General features: G+C 38.0%; 1 protein-coding gene across 16 annotated transcripts in view; it reads right to left on the bottom strand.

Annotated features, from left to right (window-relative positions):
• LOC131692905 (GATA zinc finger domain-containing protein 7) overlaps positions 1–25,880 on the bottom strand; it is a 125,921-nt gene extending 100,041 nt beyond the window's left edge. For 5 of the 16 annotated variants that reach the window (XM_058980293.1, XM_058980291.1, XM_058980286.1 and 2 more), the window contains exons 1-2: positions 25,191–25,878; positions 6,371–6,961 (exon numbers count right to left, since the gene is read on the bottom strand). In XM_058980293.1, coding sequence (XP_058836276.1) covers positions 6,371–6,448 — 78 coding nt within the window. In that variant the 5' untranslated portion in view covers positions 6,449–6,961; positions 25,191–25,878. Of the gene's footprint in view, positions 1–6,370; positions 6,962–25,190 lie in introns of all 16 variants that reach the window. The other 11 variants (XM_058980284.1, XM_058980283.1, XM_058980281.1 and 8 more) reach the window with 6 other exon arrangements.

A 25,880-nucleotide genomic window follows, 5' to 3' on the forward strand; every position in this document is an offset into this window, starting at 1 on the left:
TATTTAAAATAAAAACAGAAGTATTTGTTGAACTAAATCAAATACATGCTTTCGAAAAACGCCCATTTCAGTTTGAAACAGTCATTCGACACGTTTTAGATTCAACTAAACGTTTCGTTGATTCAAAAAGGCCTGATTCTTCTGCGTGAAAAACTTTTAATAGTGTGATCAGCAGAATTGCATTCGCCTTAGAAGCGTTAGGTATGGATATTATGTCACTGGTTTTGTGTTCGTTACGAATTCTGAGTGGAATTGACCAACGAATTTCGAGAAAATCGCAATATTTATATGAATCTCTATTTAATCCTATATTTATTTTAAAATTGATTTATAATTCAAAAGATATTCCATATGCTGAACTACAGAAGCTAGAAGAAAGAATTGTTTAGGCAAAATTGTATAAAAATGGAACGCTTACTTTGCAAGCCCGTTTTCTACCGTTTTCCAATTAGTTACAGTTCATTTAACGCTAAGAATAATCGAAAATAAAGTTGTGTACTCAGAGTTATGCGTTCTAGATTCTATCCCTTTCTATAGAAAATATGGAGAAAAGCTTGTATAATACAGTAAAACCATTTCAAATAAACATCATTCTTGATTGTACTATGCATTTTTTTACATTTTGCACAGCGCACCTTGATCTGAAATATGATTCAGAGTTAATATCAATAATTTACCTAACCTATTGAAAATGTAACAAGTTTGTGAATTTCATGGGTACACGAGAATAATTTAAGCGTAATTGCAAACCGTACCGCCAGTTCTAAATAACACCTCCCAAATATCGCTTACTCTCCTTTCATCCTTTTCTATACATTGAACCGTTATTGACGAGCGTGCGCAGACACACGATGAATACAATATTAGAGAACTCGTTGATGGTATACTTTATTTTTGTTTAGCAAAATAATTAATGATTGAGCAGGACATGTTGTCATCTGGTGGCGTTGGCAATAATTCAAACGTAGCTCTTAGACCACTTTAGTTTTTTCTCGACCATTTTCTGACATAAACATATCCTATAAAAAGCGATACTCTTTTTAATTTAATTAATAAACAATTTTCATAATCACTTCTTCTAAAAAACCTAAAGAGATAATTTTCAGTGCACGGTGGAGATGCTAGCAAAGAGTGAATTCTCTAATATCACTAGAGTTCCAGGTCATGTCGCTATGGAATATATTGTTTAGTGGATATGAGCGTCATTTTTGTTTTGTTTGGTCGACCTGAAGGCATTCCCCTGATGATTCTTATACAGGCTTCAGTGTATTATTATGACAGCGAATGAATTCTAAAAACCTGTTTTAATCCACCTAGCGGCGCAATTGTGCCTTTCTTATTTGTCCAAATCACGATTCCATGGCTGGTTATGTTCAATACAATGGTGGAAATATATTTCACATATTCAGTACGATTTGCACATACAATGGATCGACAGCCGCGATCTTGAGATACTACACTGAAACATCGCTTGAAACCAGCGGCGGATCAAGGAGGAAGAACCGGGGCATCCGGACCCTGCCGAAAATTTTCAACTTGTTAAGAAATTTTAAACTAATTTTAATTTTAAAGTTGCAACCCCTCACTGCATACTTCTACCTAATCCTATAAAAGTAAAAAAAAAGCCGGGATTAGGGTGACGATTTTAAAAGTGATTGCATAACCTTTCTTTACGAAAAAAGTAAAAATGTGCCAAAGTCCAAAAAAGTCATTCTTCGTCCAAAAAAAATTTTCGAGATTAGATCAAATCTCAACGTTTCATGCATTTTGGAGTTATCTGGCATCAAAAATACAAATTCGATTTTTAAATTTTCCCTTACTCCCCTTTTGAGAATTTTTCATTTCAGTTTATATGGGAATTTGCTGTGTGGCCGCACGAGTTTGTGCAAATCGGTCCAGCCATCTCTGAGAAATAGAAGTGACATCTTTTCCTACATACACACATACATTTTTCGAACTCGACGAACTGAGTCGAATGATACATAACACTCGGCCCTCTGGGCCGGGATTAGGTTGACGATTTTTAGAGTGCTTGCATAACCTTTATATTTGAGAAAGGCAAAAAACATGATGTTATAGATTATTATCATATCAAACGACCAATACGATTCTATGACCTTCATTCGATGTGTTGAGAAGAAAACACTACCGTGATTGTATTACAAAACACACGAAATTCATCACAATCTAGGAATGTTATATGTACAAAATGTCAAATTTCATTTGACTGTACCGCGTCTTGTTCAAATCGTTTCCAACATTTGCGTAGGTATTGTTGTTGATTCATCCGAAATAAGAGTTCATCTTATGGGTTATGAGAGCAGCATCATACCTTAACGCAACAGCAACGTAACGGATTATTTGCGAGATATAAAGTATTTGTAAACTAAGATTTTTTCAAATAACATATTTTTTCACTTTTTCGAGTCGGGAAATCCAACAAATTAAATAAATTTCAAGCCTTTGCCAATGTTCATGTCTAAAAAGATAACACTAAAGAAGTCCACCATCCCGTTAGCAAAAAAAGCTTGCCGACGCAAAAGAAAAATAACTTAATCGATTATATTACCATAGATAAAAGTTCCTTTAAAACATTTTGCTTAAAAACCCGAAATGAACACATGTCGTCTGTTAATACATTTCTCTCTCCCTCTTTCTCTTTCTGAACACAGAGCTCTATGTAGGATATGGAAAATATTGCTCATTTTTCCAGATATAAAAGAAATGTGTAGAAAGAACTACTGGAGCGTCAGAATCACATACTACAATTGCAGACGGGACAGGCAATGTCGCCCAAAAAACACTGCTTAAGACCAATTGCAACGGGCTGTGATTCTGAATGTGATATTCATTGTACGGTTCAGATATGTGCGACTTTGCGATGTATCGTCGCGAAGGGCTCGAGCATTTGTACGTTAACGTGTACAATCGCGTGTGCGTTTGTATGTCGCGTGTGCTAATGTGTATGTAACTTTGCGTGTATAAATTCTATTTTATAACCGTGTCCCTTTTGCATATTCGCGTGTTATCCTGGGTGATCGCGCGACCGTGAATCTACCACTTAATTTTTGGTGAACGGTTTAGATACTAGTAGAAAGTAAGATCTTCCATATCGCTAGAGTTCCCGGTCATGGCGCCATGGAACGTGTTGTCTAGTGGACATGGGCTTTATTTTTTGATTGGTTTAACGGAATGTATGGACATAAGGTGCTAGGGCACAGTGTAATGGTTTCCGGACGTGACGTTTGAAACTTTGTAATTGCTAAAATGTTCACTTTATTACCGGAGTGTTAAAAAGTTTGCGCGATCGCAGACGCAGGTGTGCGTTGTTGACAAACACATACACCGATAGCCGACTAGCACATAACAATTATACACTAGTACTAAAAACTACAATTACTGTATCGATTCCGCCGGTTATCCTCGGGAAATCAAAGGCCAAGAGAAACGAAAGCAATGATACCGAAAGATGGACAGGCACTCCAGAGCGAATCAGTCACAAACCTATAACAGAGAACTAGGACCAGGCGGGCTCATATGGACATGATCGAACGGAAATGTGAAGAATCCTTTTTCTTCTGCTAAGTAGGAGTTCTTCGCTCCAAGCCAACAACCGACCCGCTCCAGACAACCCATCCATTCCCCAAACCCACCGCCCCACACCCACCTAAAACAGCCAACAAAATCGACGCAGTAGAACCTTGTGGCAATTAAAAACATAGTAACAAAAACTACAATTATTACAAAATGACAACTAATTAGTACTTATGTATTTAGCTTGAGCTAGAGCTTTTGCGACCACACCTGGCTGCTACTCCGTTATTGATCGGGACTAGCTGAAGTTGCACAGGGAATCAGTAGATAATTATGCTTGGGATTAGCGAAACATCTTTCAATGTGCAACTCCTGGTAATCCTAGTGTTTCTGATCAATACGGGTGCCGGCCAGACTCGAACGTAGGTCGCGGAAGGAAAGGGAAGGAATTGTTAGTCCGACACTTACTTTTGCTAGAGGCCGTATATACTACTGCGCACTCCACAAGTATCACGGGAGGAGGATATTTTTTGTTTGTAGAGTATAGAAGTTGGATATACTTCTTCTTTACCGACGCCAGAGAGGTGATTCCACTGCCTGGACTAGATATCGATCCACCAATTTCATGGACCGGGGACCAACGGCATTACTTCCCTTCCGAAGGAAGACGTGACCACAGATTTTTTCACCTCAGAAAAATCTCAACAACCTCGGCTGGAATTGAACCCAGGCCAACTGGAATGAGTGGCGGTCACGCTTACCACTCATCCACCGGCGCCGTGTCTAATTAGTACTTATGCATTTATTAGATTAATTAATTCTCGACAAACATGATTACGGCGTAAAAGCCAACTGTCAAATTTCACATTGAGCAGAAATTCTGGACAATCTGTTACTCGTCAATCACAGATGTTGGTAGTAAACAAAAGAGAAAAGTTTTCTCTTTTATTAACTACTGTGTTTGACCTCCAACGGTTTATCCGGAATTTTCTTTCAAAGAGAATTTTGACAGTTGGCTTTTACGCCGTAATCATATGTTTGTCGAGAATTAGCCTATGTGCGATGACTAAGTCGACCGATAAACGGACACTCAATGTGAGCCCCATTCACCATTAAACTGTGTTTGCATACACGGCACATAGCAAAAGTCAATCCACGTCAACCCGCCAGTCGGCCACACCGCCGCGCACAGACTAGTGGTTGAGCGTTAGTATGGGCAGGCGCAGAGTATGAAGAAACACAAAACATAAAAAAACCCATAAGCCCTCTCGGCCTCCTCGATGCGCCACTATCGAGGCGTAATTCAATAACCATCTTAAAGCAATTGTCTGTCGGAGGTTCTGTAGCACTAATGCACGCAATATGCTTGATGATGTTTACAATATAGTCAAACCCCTCAACCTTGGGGAGGGGCAATAAAAAGAATAATTAGACCAATAACGACAAATATTGTAAATACAAGAATAAACAGTATTCAATTTCAGACAATAAATCACTAATTAGGTCATACACATTTAATTTTGTTCTGCCGAATCTCATCTTTTTTTTCACAACATTTACCGTGTTTTACACAGCCGAGCAGTCAGTAAACGAAGCTTTTGTCGAGATCTCAGTACAAGTGACGTTTGTTCTGCTGAAACTCGGAAAATATATCGCTGACAATCAGTAAATTATTGTCTCTTAGCTGAGATATCAGTTCAAAAATTTTACTGACTGCTCCTCTGTGTGTGTTGAGTGTGTATGTATTTCCTTACAGTGAAACTCCGTTTTTATCAGTCCCTAATTTTGTCAGCTTTTCGACCAGTTTTCGTCAGCCAGCCAAGGTTATGAGGCTATGACCACGGAATAATGTTGAATATTTTAACAGCTTCGGTTTATTAAAGGAAATAAAAAAATACATATGTATTATCGTTGCCCCTATTTGGTCAACCAAAAATTCACCAATCTTTGGTGTATTACGGTTATGCAGTCAATTAGAATGGGCATTTTGTATTATGTTTGGTCAAATAACTCTTGGTCCAAAACCAGCCGGCACAATGTCATTTGGCCAAACGGCACTCAATCACACAGCATTCGGCTAAACAGCCTTCGGTCAAACTGTATTCAGCCAAACGGCATTCGGTTAAACGGTCTGTTCCGTTGGCATTCGGCCAAATTACCCATTTGACCAATAGGCATTCGATCAAATAACCTTTTTGGCAATGTTTCAAAGGTTTTCTTTCATTTCCACTTTTTGACAAATTGGCCCTTTCGGTCAAGTGACAGTCGACCAAATAGCGTTCGACCAAATGGTTTTCGGCCGGGCAACCACCCCCCCCCCCCCTCGAAACGTCGCATTTTTAAAACGTTTGCGGGGAACACGATTTATTCTCAACCAATGCACCGATCGATCAAAAATTGACTTTTTGAAATCAATATTCAAACTAATCTTCAAAAAAATTGTTAACAAAATAAGTATACCAACCACACTGTTAGAGCCCCGTATATTGAGTCAACCAGAAGAGACATTGACTTCATGACGAAACGTGTCGTCGGCATGTCGTGCGGAGATTAAAATTGGAAATTATACTTTATTGCATTTTCCTCTTTTGCAATTTCCGTCTTCGCTTGAATGTAGGGGTTAGTCACAGAAAGGGCGTTTAGCATGTATGCCTTACAAAAGATATAGCGCACGGTATTTTTTAAAATTATCCTTCCTACTAAATTTAACAAAGCTAAGAATTTTTAAATTTCTCGCTAAAAGTGTACAACAGCATTGTTTTATCACGTACTGGTTAATACTTCTATGAGCAAACTAGGACAGATGTTGAATAAACAGACAAAATGCACCACTTACCTTCATGTCGTTGACGATGTGCTGAAAGAGGGTGCCAATGGTGGCCCCTCCTTCGTTGCGCTCTATTCCAATATCCATGAGTGCTGTTGGCAGCACACTTTTTACTATTCAAAGGACGAACAAACCTAGTCTGTGAAATGTAGATATTAATTCGGCCCTTGAATGTATACTCTCACTTCTTTCGGACAAATATTCCGTGACAAATCGATTATAGCTTTACTTCTTCCACATTTGCGTCACAAACAGTGGTTTCAATTGAACCAGATACAAAATTATCTTCATTCTCCACCTTCTGCGGCTCGCTCAAATCGCCTATTCTCGGAACTGCATTTCCACTATTATCCACATACACTACAACACAAGCGCAACGGAAAGCCATTGAGACACACAAGTTTGTTTTCACACTTTCTCCTATTCTCACACCGGGCTTTCGTCTGTCTCTGCTTTAGTGAAACGATAGTACAAACACCCACCGAATCTAATTTATCCGCCGAGACATTGGAATTTGCTTATTCCTGACTTTTTCTGACCATAGGTTTTGTTTAATTTGAAAACAGCTACAATTTTTGTTGTAATGTATATCCACCGTTCCTGAAAACAGAAAAGAAAAATCCAAGTATTAATTGGTGTGACTATTAAGCGATTAACAGCACTTTTACCGAGCGAAAATGGTAGATAGTATTGTGAGACCAGAGAAATAGGAACCGTTATGAACGTTTCTTTTAAGTTTAGCTAAGCTACCAAATACGACCACAAGTGCAGCGTAACCGTAAATTACTTCAATGTCTTATCGCGAATAAATCTTCAGGCAGTTGGGGATCGTGGAAAAATTTGCAACACTTTCTAGCTGGAATCTCGCACTCTCGGCATCACTACGTTCAATGAGGATGGAAAAGGAATGAAAAACACCAAAACAAGGCACAGATAGATAGAGAAGAAAATGAAAAGGGGTGTTCAAACTATTTGGTAAGAAATGAAATCATGCAAACCAATCGCGAAACGAGCAAGACCTTGAGCAGTAACATGATAGCACCATATTGTGCACCTTCTGCGAAACGGACGAACGACTTGGAATGGAAACAGATCTACCAATGATACGCCAATCACCGGAATTGAATTTAATTTATATCCTTGCAATGCAACGTTGCGCACGTTTGCGTAAGCTTTGAACTAATTAGCTGTATCCAATACCCATTGCCGTACCGCAACAGTCCATATGCGGTTATTTTTTTGTTATACACACTCACACGCAAGCAAAGCTTCCTAATAACTTGAAACATCAAACTAAACTGTGATTTATTATACCCAGAGCTTCCCGCCAATTATCAACCAGATCACAAACATTCAAGAAATGTAGTAACGTGTACGACTAACAAGTTGTTTATATTAGTTACAGTTCCTGTTTATCTTTGACAAATTAATTAGGGTGCGATTCTTTTAAAAATGCTAACTAATGAAACTGTTGCAATGATGTTCTTTTTGCACGTGTGGGTTTGATTACATGGAGCCTAAATTTCGTTAATAACAATTATAATATTTAGTTGAATGTATGTTTTATTGCGATACTTTATACACCTTTGAACGCGAGCGTGAAATATTTTCTCACGTCTCGCCGGTTCTATCTTCAATAACTTTTGAGCGTGTTAAGAACCAGTTTGTTCAAAATTTCAATTTGTTTAAAATTTCAGCGCTTTTTCGTGCATATGTTGGGTGGACATCTGTCAAATATTAGAATCCTAATTTGAAGGCAAGTGGCGTAAAACGGATATTGAAAATTGTTCCGAAGAAATAGGTCGAAATTTTAAAATAGGGTGCCGCACATTTCTTAAAATCGTTCCTGCATCAAAGTAAACCATTCAATAATTGATTAAATCATTTTTGTCAATTGCGACAAGATTCTAAAGTACTGTGAAATAGTTTCTGTCATGAAAAAAAATTTCATCAAATTTCCATGAACATTTTACAGAAAAAGGTCATTGCGGGAGAGATGCCGCATGTGCGGGTGAGACGCCGCACCGTGGTGACAAACGTAAAAATGATGAACAAAAGTATTTTTTGGCTCTCATTGATGTTTTTGTGATTAAAAGTCTTCAGCTGAGTTTCATGAAGTTTGATTACAACTATAAATCGGCTAGCAACTTCACTTTTCTTAAGGGGGTACTACAATTTCCAGAAACATTTTTTATGCGATATTTTAAAAATATTTTTCTTTTGCAACCTTGTGTAACGGTTAAGTTGGTATAACTTGATTGAGGGCACTATTTATCTATCTGTTTGTACGAGTGATATACATATCTATGTGTTGGTAGCAGTTCCTTACAAGCACTGTTTGGCTGTTTCTCCCAATGAATTTATACAACTTAGGTTTGTTCTTGAAAGATTCATTTTGAAAAAGCATCGATTCGTTCAAATTATTGCGTTTATCTCAATATTGACATTACTACAAATCAATGCGTTCACGAAAATTAGTGCCTGAAATTTTAAAGAATAGACCGAAGTTACTAATACTTAGATACATATCGCCCGTTTAAATATATAGATAAATAGTTTCATAATCCTATATGACACTGTGTTAGGACCGTTAGTTTGTGGATATACTTTATTAAGAACCTATACCTAACGCAAATGATCATTTAATGACATTCGGAGGTGAAAAAAATAAATTTTAGCTATGCATCCTCTTCCATTGAGTGCGGCATCTCACCCGCAATTTTGATGCGGCATCTCTCCCAATTATAGGGGAGAGATGCCGCACGACGATATTTTCCTCTAAAATTATGGATGACCGTGCTCATGACCAGAATGCATTCTAAAAGATCCCAGCTATTCAACCGATACATGATAGCTCTTTGCAACAATCTAATTGAGGGTAGGTTTGCATGAATGAATTTTAGGGTAAATTTAGGAGTATAAACTATTTGGTTATAACTTTTTGGGGTGTCTAGAAATTTGCGAAATATTACATTTTGTCTAGATTCTTCGTGTTTTCAACATAGTCGGGGTTTCTTTTCAACCATTTTTTTATAAAAAATCATTACTCCATTTTGATGTATTATAGTCATCAGCCTCAATAAAACTTTAATCTGACTAGTATCGATGATAACTGGTCAATACGTACTGAAAATTCGCCACGTCTGTGTTAGTGAATATAATTTCAAGTTCCGTAATTGCTAACAAACTTGTGCATCAGGTGACCAATCCTTGATATCTCGCTTCAATGATCGATATTACGTATACGCGTATTTTACAAACAATCCGATATGAAAAATAGGAAAAACTTTCCTTGATTTATAACATCTCGCGCTATCTTATTTTTCTGTACGTAGATCAGATTAGCTTTTCTAGGCAATACTCCCACGGAGTGGTGTAGAGTTTAAATTGCTTTTGTTTAGAAAACAGAATGTTCTCGTAGCAGGCTACCCAGAGCTAAAATATACCAAAAACCAAACAAGATCTTTTCTGTTTCGAGTGATCGTGTACTCAAAGACTAACTTTGTTTAGTTAATAAACTCTGCTTTACAGGTCGCATCTTTTGCTTGGATCGAATCCTAGACCTTTTACTCTTCTAAACTTCCAACAGCGCAACACCTATGGAAGAGACTGATGAGCCGTCGTCCTTCTGTTAAGCAGGTGAAGCGTCAAGGCTTTCCGCCCACCTTATACTTTATCCTTACCCGTAAACGACGAAGATGCGAGCGACCGGCAATAATATGGGTTGGATTGGTATGAATTCCTGCTTACTTAATTTTTTCGCCTGTCCTTGTCTTATCAGAATATTCGCTACAGCCATTCGAATTTTACGCTAATTTTCTCGTCCGTTTCTCTTTGGCGCTCAGCATTGAACCAGTCACCATTCTGCTTATTTCCACGTTTGGTACACAATACTTCTATGGATGTACCGAGTGGCAACACCTTAAGCCAATAGTCGCTGAATGTTCAGTAGAGTGGGGCAAAAAAACCTGTTTTAAGGGCTTACACCACTGTAGAGCACGAAAAAATAGGTAAATTTCGAGAACTTTTCTTGACGCAATAAAGAGATGAATCGAGATCTTGTTAAATGGGATTTATAACATAAGTATTGAATAACACAAAACATTTTTTCGAACAATTTCACCACAAGATGGCAACTGTGTAGCAATTTCCCCGTGCAAGTTTTTTTGGAAGGGGTCCACGGCTGGAAATCTATCTCCCACATACATTTTCCGATTTCGACGAACTGAGTCGAAATGCATATGACACTAGGTTTTCTGGGCCAGGATTAGGTTGACAATTTTTAGAGTGATTGCATAACCTTTTTATATGAGAAAGACAAAAAACTGTTTCCTTCATTAAAATTTCATCCGGAACCACCGACACAAGTCACTTGAAAACATTGCGCTTTTAAGAGTTTCATCCAATTAATAAGGTTTTATATCTTTTTTTCGAGAGTTGTCCTACTGGAGCTGTAGAGCTAGGTTCTCGGAAGGGCTGCCCGTCAGAATCACACACTACAATTGCAGACGAGACAGGCAATGGCGCCCACTGGAACACTGATTTAAGCCAATTGCAGCGGGCCGTGATTCTGAATGTGATATTCATTTTACGGTTCAGGTATGTGTGGGCGAATGGACTTTGCAATCGCGTGTATCATCGCGAAGGACTCGAGCATTTGCACGCTACTTAATTTTTCGAGTACGGCTCAGATTCTAGAAGAAAGTGGGTTTTTCCATATCACTAGAGTTCCCAGCCATGTCACCTTGTGTTGTCTAGTGGATATGAGCTTTATTTATTTGTATAACTGAATTATGAACCTAAGTTGCTAGAATGGAGGGTAGAGATTTCCAGACGGGACCGATTCATGATCGCGCGTTTGGGGGTTTGCGTTTGTAACTTCGTAAGTACTAAAACGTTCACTAATGTTTGTATTAGATGGGTTACCAATGGTTGCAAAAATATATTTCAATAAAATTACTGTAGAAGGTATTTCTGCAGTTCGAGTAATCCATTCTACTATAATTCACAATATGAGCAAAATATTTACTGTAAATGCTACTGAAAATTTTAATCAATTTCTTATTACATCATTGTTTACTATTTTGATGAGTTAATGTGAACTTTTTTGGGCGGCACACAGATGGGCAAATCACTCACGTTACACGTTTGCTGCTTTATATATCAAAATAAACTTTTAATATTACTTGGTTTTGCTTTTTTGTCGACGTTACACAACTGGTTTACCGGAACTAAAACCTCCGTCTGTCTCTTATTCCCAATAGGAAATAGTTCAAACAGGTGTGTTCGAATCAAGTAACATTGATGTGTGCTATTGTTGGTTGTTATTGAATCACCATAGATAGTGCAAGAAGATTAATAACAAAATAATCAAATAAAGGAAAACACAACCTACTATAGGCGACGGTTGTGGTTGAACAGACGGATAACCATGAAGGTACCGGTTGGAATGGTATGATAAATACTATACTTTGCATATGGTTTCATATTACCACTTTGCTAAACTCTTTAAATACAGAATCCATACATTTATGATCGTTGGCGTAAAAAAGCAACCTGTGAACCAGAAACGAAGTGAATAGCATCACAGCACCACCGATGAGGTTGCAATTTGCAATATTATACGGAGAGTAAGTTTCAAGACGCTTCACGCTCGTGGTGATGCCAGGATATTGGTTTACCGTTTGAAACATAACCAGCACACCCAGAAGGAACAAGATCACCATCGGCAAAGCGTTGAATGCAATCAATTTCACTCATTCCGGTATTCCTCATTTTCAAGTTCCCTTCACCACCGAGAGGTGCTTATGTTCAACACGATATGCAAGCAATACTGTGTCAAGCGAAAACGCCTTACCGCCGGTGTTTATTAATGCAGCTAAACTATATGTATAGTTGTCGAGTCTCTGGCAAGGTATGGTGTTAGTATTTCATCATGAAGCGGTTTGTTGGAACGGTGGAGCTCTCCGATGCACGATATAACGGTTTTTCACTATGTTCTAGTGAGGTCTGGCTTTCGTTGTAAGTAGTTTTCTGCTAGCATCTTAGAAATGATTTCAGCGAAACATTGAAAATGCTTTGAAAACTATCTGACGTTGTTTACGCTACCAATTACTTTATGATTCAAATTACCGCAAAAACAAACTGCACGAAATTCTCGAAAATACGATAGACTGAGCAACATTAAAAACAGATATCTTTGTGGATTAAACGCCTTTTTCAACAAAATTACTATTTTAAACATCAAGCTTCAATGTAGCAAAATCAAAAGGGGATTAAAACAGAAACACAACACAAATCGACGGTCTAGTAGAAAAGAAAATCGCCGTAAGACAGAAACTTATCAGATTGGAACGAAGTGCTGATTCGAACAGAGTCAAGGTAAATATAGCAAAGTTTTGTGGATGTTTTTTTATCTGCGCGCCTGTCTACTCAGGCTTATCATCAACGTTCGGCGAAATAACTCTCGTAAACGCCTCCTACCAAGCGCTGACCGTACGAAGCTGCTGGTGAAAACTTCAGTTGATGGTCGCCGTCATCAACATAATCATCATCATCATCAGATTCGCAATGCTACACCATGCCGCACTGATCAATGCCAAATCTCTACAAAGTGGCCCGCCATGTTCGTGTTGAGGCCAATCCTCGTGAAACGTCCGGTGGATTGTGCCGCAATATGTAGAAGACGAGTCTTGATGTGGTCGAATTGTTACCGTTACTTTGTCGTACACATGTGTTTTCGTGAAATTTAATGGAAGCAAATATCAATGCGGTGACGTGCTGAAGACGTATGGTTTTTATAGAGACAAGCGACCTATGTTTATACTAAATATAACACTACATACTCATTGGAACGTGCAACTTGGTCTCGCACGAGTTACACACGGTGTGTATAATAGAACAATATTATGACAAAAAAATAAGCATCGCTGAATTGTTCATTACTGGATGAAAGAAACTTTTACCTTTAATTTAAAACTAATTCGGAAATAATCCATCAAGGGATCCAGAACATTTTTTTTCCAGTTCAAATCTAAATATCATGGTTTATGGTATTAGGCTGTCCCAAAAAAAATCGATGTACGAAAAGTCATGGTGCTCAACCCTATAATGAAAGATAAGCATATTTTAAGCACTTTTGTAGAACAAATCAAGTTTCTAAAAAAATCATCTAGAGGTTCCAGAAATGCGATTTATGAAATATGGCCATTTTTGAGTAAAATTGTCGTATATAAGCGGTTTTCGAAATTTTTTGGAAGTCCGATTATTTTTTAAACATTTTATTATTTTTCTGTGGACCTTGGAGAATAAATTCCATTTAAAAGTTTTTCACAAAAAGTGCTTATATCAATGACAGAACAAAACGATCAATGATAAATGATTAAACAAAGCGAAAACAATATTTTTTAGTTAATTCTGAAGAAAATCCCCACAAATCATTATTATTTCATTAAACCAAAGGCATGTATTGGAAAGTACTATTTATTACAAAAGTTTTCGTGAATAAATATTGTGAAAATTCGGTCGGGAGGCTGAGATATAGCATTTTTAGTATGTGCTTTCAAACCATGAAACTTTGTCACATTTTTAATTGATCAATATCTCAACCTTAACTTGACCAGTGTACTATGCTATATTTTACCCTAAGGAGAAAAATTTGGTAAAAACCAGTCTTTGTGCAGGAGGGCACAAATCCTTATTTCATACTGTGTTGCGTTTAGGCTTCGCCTCATCAGAAACCAACACTAACTTATTGTCGGAATAGATTAGCGCCAGCTTGACGCAAATCCCTTAAAACTAAAACACACTTTGTGTTTCAATCGAACGACTGATCAAACGTGATATCCCGTTCGAGCAGAAGTTCTGTTTATGCCGATGAGACACAGTGAAACCGAAACTTGTTTTGGCTTAGCAGGCCTATGCGAAAGCACTATGCTATATTTCACCCTAAGGAGGAAAATTTGGTAAAAACCAAAATTTCTCGCTAGGGTGAAAATTTGTTGGTAAAAACCAGTCTTTGTACAGGAGGGCACAAATCCTTATTTCATACTGTGTTGCGTTTAGGCTTCGCCTCATCAGAAACCAACACTAACTTATTGTCGGAATAGATTAGCGCCAGCTTGACGCAAATCCCTTAAAACTAAAACACACTTTGTGTTTCAATCGAACGACTGATCAAACGTGATGTCCCGTTCGAGCAGAAGTTCTGTTTATGCCGATGAGACACAGTGACCAGTGTAGGCATTTTGGGTGTCAAATAAAAAGGATTTCTCTCCATCTTACAAAAAAATTTTATATGTAGAATTTACCATCTTATTCTAAGGTAGTTATTGAGACATTTATGAAATTGTGCATGATCAACAACTTTTTCAAATAAGAAGTGATAGCTTTAATGATGCTATAACCAGTGTAACATTCACGATCTATTAGATTTATTTATTAATGTAAATGTATGATAAGTCTTGTAATAAAACACTCAAATATAATTTTAGGAACGTGTCCACTGGAAAACAGACAGAGAAAGAATGACCGGAACGGTGAGAATGAAGAAACGGGGGTCGATAGATCAATTAGTAGGTATTGGAGGCTGTGGCGGTGATCACGATACCGTCGGGAATATATAATGGCATCATCACAGCTCCTCGATGGCGGAATGGTTAACGCACCCAACTAGAGACTAGGAGATCGCAGGTTCGATTCCTGCTTGAGGACATAGCTTTTCCCAGTGCTTCCAATAAAAAGGTGAATTTTCACCGTTTCTTCATTCTCACCGTTCCGGTCATTCTTTCTCTTTCTGTGTTCCAATGGACACGTTCCTAAAAACCCTTGAAAAGGGAAAAAAAAGCTCACGTCAAAACAAGGAATATATACTCAAATTGAAACCATTTTATATGTTATCGAATACATATGGCATGATTGAGTATTTTGGCCCCTTCTGAGCCGCCCTCATTGAACTGAAAAAATAAAAATGCTCGTCGACCCTCGGTGGATTATTTTCAAATAAGTCTTAAATTAAAGGTCTAAAGGTCTGCTATCGAATAGCGAAAAATTCAGCGATGCTTATTTTTTGTAATAAGGTCATGTTATATACACACCGTATACACGGAAAAAATTGTTCATGAAGTATGGAAAACATGAATCGTAGTCAATCGTTTAGGACAATCGTGATTAATCTCCTAATATCATGAAAAATGAACCTCGTATTCTTAAAATTAAGTTTCAACAAAACATGGCGTTACACTCAAACGTTTTGATGTGATAATGGTTACCAATTATTCATCAAGAAACGAATTCACAATTTAATAAATATTAACGTTTCGTGAAGATTAGCATCACTTTCCCGAACATGTTTCATCTTTTTAGAAAAACATTAGAATTTCAAACCGAAAAAAAATGATTTTAGACTCTACTGTAGATAGTCAAAAAAAAATTCACCTGCCTAAATAGTTGACCTGGCTTGATAGCGGAATTTAATTTGCTTGTCTGGTAAAGGGGGGCAAATTGGTAGAAAACATGGACGGTGTTAAGCCAGACCGGACTAAGTCGCAAACCCCCAAAAAAGGAGACAATCATTGCACTGGATAAAGAATTTCTTTTGCTACTTTCGACTTTTACCAGATTTTAAATATGTTACAATAAGCAACAGTTTATTTTTCGAGTGTTGTCTTATTGGAGCTGTAGAGCTAGGTTCTCGGAAGAGCTCCCCGTCAGAATCACACCCTACAATTGCAGACGAGACAGGCAATGGTGCCCACTAAAACACTACTTAAGGCCAATTGCAGTGGGCCAAGATTCTGTATGTGATATTCATTGTACGGTTCAGGTATGTGGTTCAGGTAACGCGTGTATCATCGCGAAGGGCTCAAGCATTTGTACGTTAATGTGTTCGATCGCGTGTGCGTTTGTATGGCGCGTGTGCCAACGTGTATGTGACTTCGCGTGTATAAATTCTATTTTATAACCGTGTACCTTTCGCATATTTCGTGTGTTCTAAAATGATCGCGCGCAGGCCGAGAACCTAATACTTAATTTTTCGTGTACGGTTCAGATTCTAGAAGAAAGTGGGTTCCTTCATATCACTAGAGTTTCCAGTCATGTCGCCATGGAACGTGTTGTGTAGTGGATATGACGTGTCCAATTCATGATAGCGCGCGTTTGCGGGTCTGCGTTTGAGACCGCGTTTGTAACTTTGTAAGTACTAAAGCGTTCACATTATTACCTGAGTGTTATAAAGTTTGCGCGATCGCGGGCATAGGTGTGCGATGATTGCGAAGGTCTTCAGCCTTCGTATGTTGACGTGCTTGTCGCGTGTATGTTACTTTGCGTGAACAAATTCGATTTCGTAATTCTATGGTCAATCACATATTGGCGTGTGTTTTTGGATGGCCGCGCGGATCTTCGTTCTGATTTAATTTTTGGTGTACGGATCACATTCTGACAAGGAGTGAATTAGCCCATATCACAAGAGTTCCCGGTCAAGTTGCCATGTTGTCCAGTGGATATGAGAGCTTTCTTTTTTAATTGGTCTATTTGAAGGCATGGACCTAGACTGTTGGTGTCGACTTCCGAAGCGACCGATTCATGATCACGCTAGCGCAGGAGTTTGTAGGTTCACGCTTGAGACCGTGTTTGAAAATTTGCGAGATTGCGAGTGTAGGTTGCCTAGATGATCGCGAAGGGCTCAAGCATTTGTATGTTAACGTGTTTGTCGCGTGCATAAATTCGATTTTATGACCATATGCCCATTCGCATGCTGTTAGATGATTACGCGGACCGTGAATCTGATACTTAATTTTTAGTATACGAGTTCAGATACTAGTAGAAAGTGAGCGCTCCCATTTAACTAGAGTTCCTGGTCATCTCGCCATGGAACGTGTTGTCCAGTGGATATGAGCGACATTTTTGGATTGGTCGAACTAAAGGCCTGAGGCTAGGCTGCTAGGATCGAGGGTAGAGACTTCCGGACGGGACTGATTCATGATCGCACGAGCGGTGGGTTAATGCTTGAGACCGCGTTTGTAAATTTATAAGTGCTAATACATTCACTTAATTACCGAGGTGTTTCAATGTTGGCAAAATCCCGAGCGCAAGGATGTGTGGATGATTGCAATTGCATGTTTGCGTTTGTGACCAGGTTTGTGTTATCGCGTTTGTACGTTTAGAATGGGAGAGATTGTGAGTGTATACGAGAGAATGTGCATTGTGTTAGTGTGCGTTATTGCGAATCTGATTTAAGATATAATAATGAAAGGAAAAAAAGAGAAGTGAAGATAGATGAAAGTAGAACACGAATATAGATTATTCTTGGTATGCATGGATAACGTTAAGGTAGAGTAAATTCTCGACAAACATATGATTACGGCCTAAAAGCCAACTGTCAAAATCCACTTTGAATGGAAATTCCGGACAAACCGTTACATGCCAATCACAGATGTTGGTAGTAAACGAAAGAGAAAAGTTTTCTCTTTCATAAACTGTTGTGAACTGTGTTCAGCTAGTAACGGTTCGTCCGGAATTTCCATTAAAAGTGGATTTTGACGGTTGGCTTTTAGGCCGTAATCATATGTTTGTCGAGAGTAGCTGAAAATATATTAGCTACAAAAAGAAGTAGATATTACATACATTCTAACTACTTTTAGGTGTTTGATAATGTGGTTCTTCAAAAACTACGTGTTTCAGTTTATTATGTTGGGCTAGTTGAGTATTAACTAGTGGCTGAAAGTAGAAACATCCATATCAGCTGTCTGCCAAAACACACGGTCTAATGATTATGAGTCATGAGATTCAGAGATCAAAGAACCAGCACTCGCTCGGATCTCCCACTCTTATCAACCACCCAAGAATACGTGCCACTAGGCCCATCACTGATGCCCAGGGAGGGTACCTCCAAAGTGAACGTGGTCCTAAACCTACATTGTACATTTTTTCGACCATGACATAGTATTGAATTTGATCACAATGTAGCTTAACTAAAAAATAATCGTACCCTAGTTTCTATGTGATATAATCACTGTAACACTGCTTTGGTGAAAAAGCCTCCGGACCATATCAAGGTACAGTATCATGCCGAGGGAAGTTTAATCGTGTTAATCCGCCTCAAAATAGTATAACAACTTTTCTATCTATACAAGGATCTTCTATCTCCATCACACCATCCTACAATAGTGTGTCATCTTATGCTTCAGTGGCGGGTAACATGCCAAAAAACGACTACCACGCTTCCAAACTCGTTTGCACACAACGCTCCCTTTGCTCCAATGGATGTAGGTAGCGTAATCTACCTATGTTACAGCTGATGATTGCTATGTTAAATTCTACCGCCATGTTCGAAGCTTTTCAAACTGGGTGGAAATTTACTAACAAAATTGTAATGAATTTAAAGTTTAATAATTACTTTCAACAATCATTTATATTTATTAAATTGGAATGTACGTTCATTAAAAACGTGCGAAGACAAATTTTTTCAACTTCTTGAGGATACATATTATGCATATAACCGTTACCAAAACTTTTTTAAAACCAAACTTTAAATTGAAAAGTATCTCTAATTTTGTTATTCATCGATTAGATCGAATTGTTGGATTCGGCGGAGGAATCGCAGTAGCGGTTAATCGCAGAATCAAACATTGCGTGACATCCTCTCTTGACACCAAGATGATCGAGAGTTTGGGTATCAAATTTGAAACCAATCTTGGTATCATTTTTATTGTTGCGGCGTATTTGCCTTTTTAGTGCACTGGTGAGCAAATTAACTTCTTGAAAAGAAACTTACAAAAACTTACAAGAAATCGGTCGAAATTCTTCAAAATCGGTGATTTTAACGCTAAACACCAATCCTGGAATATTCCAATTCCAACTGTAAACTACTTTTTAATAATTGCCTTGCTGGTTATTATTCAATGTTGTTCCCGAAACAGAAGCACCTACGTGCTATTCGTCTCTAAGGACAACAATTGATGACAACAATTAACAATTGATTTGGATTCAACAGATCAGTCACATTTGTAGCGAATTGATTACACACGCTGACTATGATTCTGATCACTTCCCAGTATCTTCTTCATTTTCTCAAGAAGCTGTTTCCAGTCCCATTAGCTTAGTGTTTAATTCTCACAAAGCGAATTGGAAAAGGTATGAAACTTTTCTCGAGAATAATTTTAAACATGATCATGACTTACAAAATAAAGCTAATGTCAATGATAATACGGCATTACAAAATTTAAGTGATTCTATAGTTGATGCAGATAAAATTTAATACTCCTATTATTGACGACAATTTTCAACTTCTGATACGCTTGAAGAATGTTCGAAGATGTCAATATCAACGTTTGCGTGTATCTATCAGGGTGTACAAAAAGAAATTGGGCAAAGATTAAGAAATGAAAATTTCGCGGAAGGGATTGAACAAATCAAGCCATATTCCAAACCCTTCTGGAAACTTTCTAAGGTACTTAAGAAACCTCAGAAACTAATTCCAGAAGGTATGTGACAACATACTTCTTACAAACAAAGAAAAAACTTGAGAACTTGCTCAGCTGTTTGAGAGCGTCCATAATTTTAATCTCTACGCTGTGAGTCCTATTGAAAATGAAGTCTTACAAACATATGAAAACGTTTCAAAATCAAGTATTGTCTCTAGGCGAGATTGTTAACACACTATGATCAGATCCAAATCCACCATGAAAAAGTTAAAAAATATGAAAGCTCCAAATTATGATGGAATTTTCAACATTCTTCTTAAAATCCTTCCCGAAATCATCATGAGATACTTGGTCAAAATATTCAACAAATGTTTTGAATTAGCATACTTTCCTGAAAGATGGAAAACGGTTATTCCTATTCTGAGCCCAGATCAAAATCCAGCAGAAGCATTTAGCTATCGACCAATTTGTCTACTCTCTTCTATTAGTAAATTACACTCAAGTTTTTTTTTACGCGGTTTTTTTTTCGCGGTATTTTTTTACGCGGTTTTTTTACGTGGATTTTGAAATTTACGCGGTTTTCATTTACGCGGATTTTGAAATTTACGCGGTTTTCATTTACGCGGTTTTTGAAATTTACGCGGTTTTCATTTACGCGGTTTTTGAAATTTACGCGGTTTTCATTTACGCGGATTTTGAAATTTACGCGGTTTTCATTTACGCGGATTTTGAAATTTACGCGGTTTTCATTTACGCGGATTTTGAAATTTACGCGGTTTTCATTTACACGGATTTTGAAATTTACGCGGTTTTCATTTACGCGGATTTTGAAATTTACGCGGTTTTCATTTACGCGGCTCGTATCCCCCGCGTAAAAAAAAACCTGAGTGTATTAATGAGAATTTATTTTTTCTTCCCGAGCAGTTTGGATTTCGTATTTGACCTTGTGACAGTAACTAACATGATAACGGCAAATATATCACAAATATATTCCACTGAAGTTGTTCCTCTAGACATCGAAAAAGCTTTCCACAGTGTTTGACACAAAGGATTAATTGCCAAAATGTAAGAATTCAATTTCTCAATTTACATAATAAAGATAATTAAAAATTATCTTACCAACCGTACCCTACAAGTATCTTATTAGTATTATTGGATCATCGCGCGCGGACCGTGAATCTGATACTTTATTTTCGGTGTACGGTTCAGGTACTAGAAGAGAGTTCCCCCATATCATTAGGAGGTCTCGGTCATGTCGCCATGAAACGTGTTGAAAAAAACACTTTCTTCGCGAATTTGTTTCAGAAAATAGGGTGAAGAAATTGATCAAAACTTTTGTTTAATATTATTCTACAGTAATTCCAAGAATTTTGACACGAGTTTCTTAGTCCAAAAGTGTTAACCGTTTTCATAATTATTAGCATTTCAAATTTGACGGACTCGCCTCAACATCCTTTTTGTTGGTTACACAGCGGTTAATTTATTTTTTTTTTTTTTAATTTGTAAAGAAAGCTCAAATGTTATTTATTTTAGGTTTTCAAGCTATTTCAAACTAACTACATATTTCAGCATGCGGATGCACTGCAGTTTTAACGGATGGTCGATGAGCATGTGTTTCGTCTTAGTGAAATGAAAGAAAACGTACAACGCAACGATCATTTAAAAGTTTAATTGCTCTGTTTCTTTCGTCGGATTATGACAAAATAATTTGCAAACAAAACCAGTTTTCCATCAAATTGGCCATCTGATGCAACCGCATATTGCTGCTAAATCCAGCTCACTCAGTGATGACAATCATGTTTCTTTGCCTGAGATTCAGACAGCAGTACAACAAAAAAGCTACGTAACTGTAACTACTCATTCACGAATCACGAATGTATGAAAAGACCAGATCCCGTTATGGCTTAATTTCAAGCACATTTCACGGCAGATACAAGTGGTCATCATTGGCCTCTTATTTTCGTTACACTTTAGTCCAAGAACAACATTCGCGGTTGACTTGACTGCGTCGATTGGATCGGTGATGATGCGGTAGATTGGATTGCAAAGAGGAAGAATGATTCTCGCGAAACTTGTTCTCGGACAATCGTATACCCTACCGGCTGCTACACGATCTGACCGCTCCTACATACGTACTCTCAACTACAAATCTTCTTTTCGTTATCTTTCGTTTAACTCTTTGCGAAAACTGAAGTGCAATTACAATTTTTTATTCAACTATTATACGTTTCCTTACCTTCTGTTGGGTATATACACAATAGGGTGGTTCAGCCTATTTTTGTGCCGTGCATCAGGGAAATTATGCATACTACAGAACTGGAACGTTATCAGGCAAAAAACTGCTTCCAATTTAGAAATTGGGACTTCAGTTTGTACACCCCCTGTTTTTTGTTGCTTTTTATACTGAACATTAAATTTATTACTATCGTTTTTCCGAATCTATCTAGCTTTAACAAAACGAATGATACTCAAATACTTTTTTGAACATATTTGACCACCCTTATTAACGCGAATCTAGTGAAAAAGGTGTAATCAATAAGTTCATTGGCTTTGTTTGCTACTCTACTGTTCTGTAAAACACATAGCTCTAACTGGGATTATTTTTGGTTCAACTATAGAGCTAGATTCTAGGAAGAACTCTCTGCTCTGCTCACTCATTACAATTGCAGACGAGACGGGAAATGTCCTCCATTAAAATACTGCTTATGGCCAACTGCCAATTGTAATATTTAGTATACGCTTCATGATCTCGTGAGAACGAGCGCTTGTATCTTAATACTTGAGACCGATTTTATAATTACGTAAATGCTAACAAGTTGACTGGGTGTTTTTATGTTTACGATATCGCGGGCTAGTTATGTGAGCAGGTTCGTATTATCGCGCAGGGCTCAGCCGATTAGATGTTAACGTGTTTTTATCATGTGACCATTTGTATGTCTCGTGAGCTAGCGTGTATGTATCACCGTGTGACCAACTGTAGTTCACTAGAAGGTTGATAACAACTTTCACCAAAAAAACTTGCCTAGAGGCCGTGTGGCATCCGGCGGGTTTAAATATCTCAGCTATGAATAAATTCACTGTTTCCTACTTCCATGTTGTAAGAAGCAACTGAAATAGGAGTCCTCGAATCAAGATGTCTTCCCGTGCCGAGGACTGAATAGCTGGCAGGATAAAAATGTGCCAGTCGCAGCTCAGGTATGAACTTGAGAGCCACCTACTTGATGGGATACTTAAGTACTACAATTCTGCAGATACCTTATGTAGGAAATCTCCCAAATATGCACTAGCTGGCAGAGAAGAGTTGTTATATGTAGCTCTTTGCTCTGAGAATATTGCGCATGAGAAGGAAAACTGGCCCGTCGAAACAAGTTTGAATTGTTGTTATTACATCATAAATTTGATCATTCAGACGTCTCCCTAGATATCGTTACATTCATTTTTAAGACAGCATTCTGACAGCTTGTTATTGCATTAAGCACAAGCGTAGACATATCAGAACTGTTGTCTTTGCCATCCTCATTTACAGCACCAGCCGGAATTTCATATTCACTTGACAGATACCAGGGATGAATTTTCATAGTAAGTTTTTTTTAGCGGGTTGAGAGGACTGCAGCGTATAGCTTAAAGGATCTCGGTCCGTCCCGCAAGACAAAATTTACAATATCGAACGAATTAGCAACTGTCTGCCAAATGTACACCGGTCCTCGGGAGGAGGACCAAATTTTGCGCCTGTTTGTCTCGAAGTGTGTAACGTCAAGTCCTCTAATTTGTGTAGTCCATTGTATCAAGCTCCTAACAACGCGTGTTAAATTGTCAGTGATGCAACTAAAACTTCGCATTGATTCCGCTGCTGTCTTGTTCCTGATCTCCTCTTGGATCCCCTAGGTCTGAAGCGGATCAATCGATTGTTAACTAATTCAGAGAGCCCTGATAACCGTAATGTCCACGCTTTTCCCCAACTGTCAATACGCGACATCATTTATGAACGGCCCTTGGTAATATATTTAGAGCAGACAATCCAATGAAAAATAATTGTAATTGTTTATTGAGTGCTTTAACCAGATGGTCGTTCGCCCCAATGAAAAATAGGATTGACAGGATTTTCGTCCGTTTTTAGCACATTGTGCCACATATCTATTAGCGTTTTCGTTTTTTCTTGATGCTACACCGGTGTAGAGTAAAGAAAGAGATAGACTGATTACACCCAAGTTTGAATGAGTGTAGCACCGACTACACCGGTGTAGTGCACTGTCAAAAACGAAAATGCCAAATGTTTGTTATACATACTAAGGGTGCTTACCGAGTGGCGGCGAGAAGCTGAGCTGGGGCTGGAACTGACATTAGAATGCGAGATGCGAGAAACCTGCTTGCAGCATATCAAATGGAACTTGTCAGAGTAAAAGCGGGCAGTCGGCGCAGATCAGCTCAGCTTTCACTCTGACATAGTACCTTTGGTTTGCAGCAAGTAGGTTTCTCGCATCTCGCATTCTAATGCCAGTTCCAGCCCCAGCTCAGCTTCTCGCCGCCACTCTGTAAGCACCCTAAGAGTACCAAATCATGTGATGTGATAGCCGGAGGATTAGAGAAGCAACCCCCTCCCCCCCTGAACTTTTATGGCAAGTTAAAATTGAAACGTAAACATTTTTTTCGGTAGTAATATTTGAACATATTTTAGGGCGTTGAAACTGCGCATCATTGTAAAGTAGAATTCTCGGGGAAATAATACTAAAACAGGCTTAAGCCTGAAACGAGACAAGCAAGTAGCAAAAAATCAAACGCCAAATGTAGCCAGGGGGTACTGTGATTGCAGCCAGTTCATTTAAACTATGTGAGGCAAAAAGAGAGGCTACGAACAAACAAAATCCTCCGATTGAATTTATGCTGATTTTGCTTTTGTATCAGCTCTAGGTAGTTCTAGGCTTGGAACTGTCATTTTTATATGGATTAATTTCATCGTATTTGAGAAACATTTGATAGGATGCAATAAATTTATTTTACACAATGATCCAGAAAATGTACTAAAAGCGCGCTCTATGTTACATTATTTTGCTTTATTTTTTTAAAGCTATCAAATAAATTATACTATTGTTTCTGATTTAAAAACGGAAACACACGTGCTACTAATGCAGTGTACATTTTTGCGGTTATTGTGTACTGTAACCTGTTGCTAGTTAGTAACTTGACAATAACCTTTTCAAATACTAGTGCAAGCGACGAATGAAATTCACACAAGCCAGGTTTTTCATTTTGCAAATAAAAAGAAAACCTTTTTTTTACAACACAGGACAAGTTGTTAAAAAAGTTACATTTCATTTCGAATCTCTCACTCTACACCCATAGTCCAACCACAGTTCAATGGAATCACTCGCTTTTCCCGACAATCCCGAAGAACAAAAAAAAATACTCACCTCACAAACACAACTTCACGAACTTCAACTTTTCAACTAGCGTTTCTCTGTACTACTTGCTACTGTGGTCGCACTTTTTCCATTCCTTCATAGCAGCCTTTGATCACGCTGATGAAAACCTAGTAAGTTAACAACCTGGCCCACTCGTTATCTCTTCCCAACTCCACACCTGTGTTCAAAAGCAATGGATAGCGGATCCTTACGTCTTGTCGATGTTAGACACGCACACAACTGCGTTACTTCATTTACGCACAATCACATATCCTTAATTTGTGCAAACCTGCAAACTATTCTAGTACCTATATCCCAGGAAAAAAATCTATTCAGGCATTGATTTATTAATTCTACACTCGCTGTTACAACTATTTTTAAAACTATAATCAATCAAGTCACTTCTAATTCCAGTTAATCCTTAATCCTCACATAATCGCGGTTTATGACGAACCGGGAGTTTGGGCAAATAAAAACATGTCTGCTGTTAGAAAATTTTCACTTGCGTAAAACGGAACCAAACACAGCTCACACTTTCCACTACAGTTCACTATGCATCTCAAAGCAAAATCTATAAAAAATAAATTGCAGCCACACGGATAAACTTCTAAAACGCTAAATTAATCCAAAATAACGAGATGAAGCAGCGAATGTTGCGACGCGAACATTTCTCACCAGACTGAAGTGAAGAAGTTTGCA

The sequence above is a fragment of the Topomyia yanbarensis genome, chromosome 3 (genome assembly GCF_030247195.1).
Source record: "Topomyia yanbarensis strain Yona2022 chromosome 3, ASM3024719v1, whole genome shotgun sequence".
Taxonomy (NCBI): Eukaryota; Metazoa; Arthropoda; class Insecta; order Diptera; family Culicidae; genus Topomyia; species Topomyia yanbarensis.